The following is a 7,975-nucleotide window of genomic DNA, read 5'->3' as shown; positions in this document are numbered from 1 at the left end:
TAGCAGCTGCTTTCTGAAGACAGTTTAAAAGGAAATGCTAAACCACAGCATGTCACTAGACACCATTTGTTTCAGTATTAGTTACTTAGAAACAGTTTTGTCCTTAATTACCAAAGGCCTCCACTAATTGCCCCGGGGGATAATTATTCTTCAGCGAAATTATGTAGATTTCACATTTATATTCAAAATGTTTTATAAAAAGGAATACTATTTTGCATATCATATTCTAATAAAGCTTTTTCTTATTTTTATTCCTGTTTGATTTTTAAAAATCAGTTTTATTTGATAAAATACATTTTAAACAAACTGTATAGCAGAGTTCATAGCGTGAACACTATTCACAACCTCTCCTTTTGTGTCCCATTTAAAAATAAAACATATAAGTTTGGAAACACATCAGGGTAAATACCTCACGTGTGAGGTAATGCTAACAGGAATTTTATTTTTTTTTTTGCCTGTACTAGCCCTTTAAGAACGGTCCACCCCTCTTTCATATATGTTTCAGCGCCCCGCGGCGCCTAGCTGAGCTGCTGGACTGTACCATTTTTCACCCGCAGAGGGGGGAACGCGAGATCTCATTAACTTCAGCACCTGGACAGCGACCGTCCCGGAAACCCTCATTTCTGGTGAAACAATGCGAGCATTCAGTGGAACGATATTCCTCCAAGACACGCTTTGACAAACAATGCGAATTCCGAGACCTTTTCTTGCTGGCTAATATAGAAAGGTGGCTGTATTGCGCACCTATATCTCGCAGAAACAGCGCCAGTCCCGAGGCTTCCCTTCCGTGCAGGGAGGGTGCGAGTGAAGGAAGGACAAAACGCCGCGGTTCTCTTTGTTTACATCGGAATAAAAGTGAGAATGCGACGGATTGTTGGACTGGAGCTGCCGCTGATATTGTGGATATGGAGTGTTTATATGAAGCTCAGCGCAGGAGCCCGTGAGTACATGAATGTGTGTGTATATGGATGTATGTGTGTGTTCAATGAGCTTATTATGCGTCAGCATGTGACTCTTCATCTATTCAATATAAACACTTTATTAGGATACATTTTTAAAAGGCTAGTTGAAATAGAATAAAATAGCGTGATTTAATAGATCACGCACATAGGTTTATTAAAAAAAGACCTCAGAAGTTGATTTATGCATGCCATATGGTCGTATGAGATTTCATGCTTTAATGCTCTTCTGGTTGCATGGGAGCACCATGGGAATATCAGGGTTTTGCTGTTCGGTTGTCTGTCTGTGTGGGTGTTTCATAAGCTTTGCTTATAATTATGAAACATTATGCTCAGTTGGTGTAGTAGGTGCTTGTTTTGGCTCTCAAAAAGTTAGAGCATATCTGTCTTTTCAAAGGCATCATGATTATATCATTGTAAAAATGCAAAGTTGTTACCTTACGGAATTAATTCAAACTAATTTAATTCTTTAAATTATTTTCTTTATGTGCACGTATATTTCGTTTTTACACTGTGGTAGTGACGTGATAAGATTATTTCTTCTTTCTTTTTGACTCAAAGTCCTGCTGTGGTCAAGTATTGATGCTGTAGTCAGTTTTCCTCTGGCTATTATAGATCAGTGGCGTATACACTGATGTAGAATACAGGTCAAAGCTGTCTGAAAAAAAAAATGTTCTGCAGCAATAACATGTAGCCTCATTTTCTGCTTGGGGTAACACATTAATAAATAATACCTAAAGAGATATGTGGTCATGTTGGCACTTTTTTTAATACAGTATAAACTGTAAAAAAAGTGTTATAAATAGAGAAGCACTAGAACCCAAAACTGCAACACAGAAACCTGAGATGCACCAGAAGACAACACGAGTCGAGTGCCACCCAAGGTGGATTAGTTTGCTGCCAGTTCATTCATCTCAGGCTATTATGTAAAACTGAAATAGAATCTAAATGTAAAGATTTCTACACAGACCTTGTAGTAAATAAAATGTAATGCAATAACCTAAGCTCCAGTTTTTACACTGAGGCATTTTACAATCAAATTATTGTCTCAGTTGGTCACAAAATCTTATATAAGCACCATGGCAACACTTTCATGAAAAATAAGAGCAATCAAACACTTATAGACTAAATACAGCAGCCAACAGTAAAACTTTTGACCATGAGTGATTAGTGCTGCAGGTTGCACATTTTATACTGTAGAAAAAGTCCATTAAACTATGAGCATTTTAGACGTCAGATGGTGTATTTCAAGAGGATTTGTCAAGGCAAAAATTAGTATTTTGACTTTTAGGCCAATGCTTTCCTCATTGTGGCTCTAATATTGTGAGTTTTGGATGCTATTGGGAAAATTCAGCTAAAAATTTATTCGCTCACCATCATGTTGCTCAAATCTGCATGACTTTCTTTCACCTTCAGAACACAAAATCCAATATTTTGAACAACACTGTGGTCCAAACAACATTGGACCTCATTGACTTTCATTATATGCACAAAAATCACACCAAACACCTTCCACAGAAGAAAAAAGTCATACATGTTTGCAACACCTATTTGCAATTAAAACGTGGCTGTTTTTGAAATAACTCATCCTTATTCTGACTGTGGTAATAAAACATTTATGAAATGATTGTGCTCTGTAATACAGACAGAGACTAATACAATGCCATCGAGCTCTCCTATTGGCTGTTGCGGCCCCTCTAGATCCACGCCGCTGTGTTTTGTGATGCTAATGATGAAGCTCATTTAGATTCGGGCACCTGCCATCTTGATTTGTCAAAGCGCGTGCCGCCCCCTGTCATCTCACCCCTCCCCCAGTCACCAGGCACCTCCCTTTGTCCACCGGAGATGGACACGAGTGAACAAAAGCCTGCGCGTGTTCCAAGCAATGAGGATAAAAAGCACACACCCCCTAAGCACTTCACGCTCTGTATATATAATGCCACACCTTCAGGGGCTGGTAATGTTGGCAGTTATTTTGGTTAGTTGGTTGTTCATAAATAAGGTGGGTGTTTAGTCAAGGGTTCATCATGGGTAAGGTAGAGCAGTGTTTATGACAACAGAAACATTAGATGAATTGTCTTTTTTGTTAAGAATTTTTTAAAGGTGTCATAAATGATTGATTAAATTGAATTATATCATAAATGTCAGTTTGCGTAAAGAAAAATGATTATTTTTAGGACTCTTAAACATTTATTTATGTCATATATGATAGATTAATATATTGTATGGCAGTTTTTACAGTAATACAGTAAATAGAAATTAAATTACAGTAATGAGAATCTAGTGAAACAATTTAAAAATAATGATAATTAATCGTTACATTAATACAAAATGGTGGTATTTTTTACTGCATTAATGCTGATGTAAATAAAATAATTGTATAACAATATATTTTACAGTAATACAGTACATAGAAATTAAATTACAGTGATGATCTAGTGAAACAACTGAAAAATAATTAATTTAATACTTTAATTTTTTACTTATTTACATTTTAAAAACATTGTATTACAGCTATTTTTCTACTGAGGTATATGAAAAATTACAGTAATGAGAATATAGTGATACATTTTAAAATATCTGAAGTTCAGATTCTGAACTGATTACAGAGCTGAGAATTTGGAGCAAAATGTGCTTAATTGTGGTAAAAAAAACTAATTCATAACTGATCATTGTATTGTAAATAATGGTGTTTATTTTTTATGCTGTCTATCAGTATTTTTTACTGCCTTAATGCTGATGTAAATAAAATAATTGTATAACAGTGTATTTTACAGTAATACAGTACATAGAAATTCAATTACATTAATTATCTAGTGAAACAATTGAAAAATAATGACAAAAATTGTAATGACAATAATTGTAGAAACATATATTGTGGAAAAATTACAGTAGTAATTTTATTTTATTTCAATCAGCATAGAATTATAAATGTGTGTGCATTTATACAATATGGTACTATTTTTACAGATTTTTGGGTAGCGTTTTTTGCTTATTTACATTTTTTAAATATTGTATTACAGCCATTTTTCTACTAAGGAGTATGAAAAATTAGAGTAATAAGAATCTAGCGATGCATTTTAAAATATCTGAAGTTCAGATTCTGAACTGATTACAGAGCTGAGAATTTGTTGCAAAATGTGCTTAATTGTGGTAAAAACAACAACAAAAAAAACGAATGGTCCTAAAATAGAGTTAATATTCTATAAAATATTATTTCATTTGTTTTTTCTGTGTATTTTTGGCTGAGAAGTGTGACCTGGGCTTGTTCTTATGAGATTCGCCCCCTTATGCCTCTAGGTATAAAGCCTTCATTTACTCCCCCCGTCTGATTATCAACATGCTCCGTGAATCTGAATCACAGTTTCACGCCGGGACATGTGAATGACACAAAGCCTTCCGGCAGGACCTCCTCCCCATCCAGGCTTTGAGAGCTCATGTTTTCAATCAAATCCCAATTTATGAACAATCCCCCATGAACCCGTGAGCAGATGTGGTTTGGAGAGCTAGAGGAGGCAAACAAAGGCCATTTGTGATGACCCGTCAACACATTAATTCAAGATGGGGCTGTTGATTGCAGCTTCATAATTGACATCTTACGCCACAAAAGGTAATTAAACATGTTGACTTAGAGCAGATGCCAGGCTCAAATGAACAGAATTCAGCCATGAGTAAAACAGCTTTTTGTGTCTTAATACTCACTTTATGGAGTTTCAATGGGATGATAATTTTAGGAAAATTGTTTGTGCTTCAGTGGGAAAAAATGCTCTTTAATTAGTATCTTTGTCTTGTTTTTCAGTGGAGATATCTAATTATGACCATAAATTCTAGTTGTTTTTAAGACTTCTTTTAAAAGTTGTTTTTAAGACTTATAAGAACTTTGTTAAAAATTGAAATTGCATGCTGTTAAACCTTGGTTGTAGCTTGTATTGAACATACTCAAACAACTTCGTTTTAAGCTCATTCACAAGCTACTGCGGTGTCCCAGCACACCCACAGATTTCCTACAAACTGTCTGATGCATCCTGCTCACAAAAATGGTAAGAGCTTTCCAAAATCGCAAGCTTTTTATCTGTCCTCTGAGACGGAAAGTTGAGTTTGCAAGGTAACAGGCTGCAACAGAGCGCTTCGGAGGAACAGCTACTGTAGTTTGGCAAAGTCTGCAAAAGTCTCTGCAAGACTACGGCAGAGCTAAGCATGAAATATTAAAAATATTTTCTCTGGAAGGGAGGACGATCTGCATTCTTCCGCTGGTTCTGTCTTACTCTCATGCGTGTTTAGTTACTGAAAACTTGTGTTTTATAAATCGACAGGAATTATACATTGTACTATGTGCTGATAAAGTGCACTTTCCTGCAGATGTTGAGCAGTTAGTATCAGGTTATAATGGAGTGTATTGTTACAAACCTGTATGCTGATATTTTTCTCTGTGAAACAGAACGTATATAACGTTCCTCAAGCATCTTTTAACCAGACATCATGACGTCAAACCTGCTCCATATTCTTATGTTACAATTTCCATGTATTCACCTTTTATAAAATTGTTAACTCTGATGGCTTTTCATTCAGTGCTAAAGTGCAAATGGAAACTTCTATGTTTTCCTGTTTCAGCTGGACTAATAATGGCCGTAGGGGCTAATGCTTGAGTAAATATATCAGTATTCATTAAATCATGCAGCGTTTGTCTCCTAAATTTTATCTCCTTTTGACATTGATCGGTTCCTCCAGATAATTTCATAATTAAAATTTCCTGGTTTCTGTTAATGCAGATATCGGCAAGCAAAGGAAATCACTGAAATAAGATATTGTTATTAAGATCATCGATATGTAATTATATGAATTCTAATGTGTCTGGAGGTGTTTGCTAGCAGGTACTTATTGTTCAGGATTGGTCAGCTTTATAAGCTATTGCTGTAGCTGTACTGTGATTCTCAAGTAGTTTGGCAGATAATTAGATTGATGAATGGGAATCTCACTAATGCATTCATCAATAGGAAAAGGACGCTTGGTTTCACTATGGTTGCTATGGTGTTCTTGGCGGTTGCTAGGTGCACAAATTAAGGCGTCATTCATATAGTGCAAATGGTGCATTATTAGCAATGAATACTTAAGGTAACAAGCAACAAGTAATGCAAGTGAACACTAAGTACTAATTATATGAATAAATGCTCAGCAGGAGTGTTTTGTGGACTGATAGAGTGATTTAAGCACTACAGTCTGAACTACCGCATCTTGAAGCAGTTGTTTGAAGGCCACAGGGCAGAAACAGAAGCACTAAGATAACAACAGAAGCTCTTTAAGAGACATACGCATCATGTCAGGACATTTACAGATGAGAACGGTGTTTTGTCTGAGCCACTCGCCTCTAAACATTAGCGGTTTCTCCTTGAGACTGCAATTTAAATTAAGCTGCTGTAAGTCAGAGATTTAAAGTGTTTTATCTGCTGTGTTCAGTTCTCTATCATTCTGACATTCTGTCTGTCTATCTATCTATCTATCTATCTATCTATCATTCTATCTATCGTTCTATCATTCTACTGTTCTATCTATCATTCTATCGTTCTACTGTTCGTTTGTTCTATCATTTGTTTTATATCTGTCTATCTACACTGACCAAAATTATAAACGCAACACTTTTGTTTTTGCCCCCAATTTTCATGAGCTGAATTCAAAGATCTAAGACTTTTTCTATGTACACAAAAGGCCTATTTCTCTCAAATATTGTTCACAAATCTGTCTAAATCTGTGTTAGTGAGTACTTGTCCTTTGTCGAGACGATCCATCCACCTCACAGGTGTGGCATATCAAGATGTTGATTAGACAGTATGATTATTGCACAGGTGTGCCTTAGGCTGGCCACAATAAAAGGCCACTCTAAAATGTGCAGTTTCACTGTATTGGGGGGGTCCGAAAACCAGTCAGTATCTGGTGTGACCACCATTTGCCTCACGCAGTGCAACACATCTCCTTCACATAGAGTTGATCAGGTTGTTGATTGTGGCCTGTGGGATGTTGGTCCACTCCTCTTCAGTGGCTGTGCGAAGTTACTGGATATTGGCAGGAACTGGAACACGCTGTCGTATACGCCAATCCAGAGCATCCCAAACATGCTTAATGGGTGGCATGTCCAGTGAGTATGCTGGCCATGCAAGAACTGGGATGTTTTCAGCTTCCAGGAATTGCGTACAGATCCTTGCAACATGGGGCCGTGCATTATCATGCTGCAACATGAGGTGATGGTTGTGGATGAATGGCACAACAATGGACCTCAGGATCTCATCACAGTATCTCTGTGCATTTAAAATGGCATCAATAAAATGCACCTGTGTTCGTTGTCTGTAACATATGCTTGTCCATACCATAACCCCACCGCCACCACCGTCCACAACGGTGACATCAGCAAACTGCTCACCCACACGGCACCATACACGCTGTCTGTTATCTGCCCTGTACAATGAAAACCAGGATTCATCCGTGAAGAGAACACCTCTCCAAAGTGCCAGACGCACTTTGGGCATTTACCCATTCGAGTCAAGGTTACGACGACGAACTGCAGTCAGGTCGAGACCCCGATGAGGACGATGAGCATGCAGATGAGCTTCCCTGAGACGCTTTCTGACAGTTTGTGCAGAAATTCTTTAGTTATGCAAACCGATTGTTGCAGCAGCTATCCGGGTGGCTGGTCTCAGACGATCTTGGAGGTGAAGATGCTGGATGTGGAGGTCCTGGGCTGGTGTGGTTACACGTGGTCTGCGGTTGTAAGGCCGGTTGGATGTCCTGCCAATTTCTCTTAAATCCCTTTGGAGACTATCTATCGCTCTATCATTCTATCATTCTGTCTATTGTTCTATCTATTGATGTATTGTTCTATCATTCTATCTATCGTTCTTTCGTTCTATCTATTGTTTGTTCTGTTAATCGCTCTATTGATCTGTCATGCTATCATTCTACTGTTCATTTGTTCTATTGTTTGTTTTATGTATTATGCTATTGCTCTATCTATCTATCTATCTATC

The 7,975-nt window shown here is 37.2% G+C and overlaps 1 protein-coding gene across 1 annotated transcript in view; it reads left to right on the top strand.

The window, feature by feature from the left end:
- The first annotated feature begins 569 nt into the window (after positions 1 to 569).
- Positions 570 to 7,975, top strand: part of cntnap2b (contactin associated protein 2b) — a 47,658-nt gene continuing 40,252 nt past the window's right edge. The window contains exon 1 of the mRNA XM_051131948.1: positions 570 to 940. Coding sequence (XP_050987905.1) covers positions 862 to 940 — 79 coding nt within the window. The 5' untranslated portion in view covers positions 570 to 861. The remainder of the gene's footprint in view (positions 941 to 7,975) is intronic.

Source organism: Labeo rohita, chromosome 2, assembly GCF_022985175.1.
Source record: "Labeo rohita strain BAU-BD-2019 chromosome 2, IGBB_LRoh.1.0, whole genome shotgun sequence".
Taxonomy (NCBI): Eukaryota; Metazoa; Chordata; class Actinopteri; order Cypriniformes; family Cyprinidae; genus Labeo; species Labeo rohita.
Note: the sequence above shows the minus strand (reverse complement) of the source record. Positions and strands in the feature narration are given on the sequence as shown.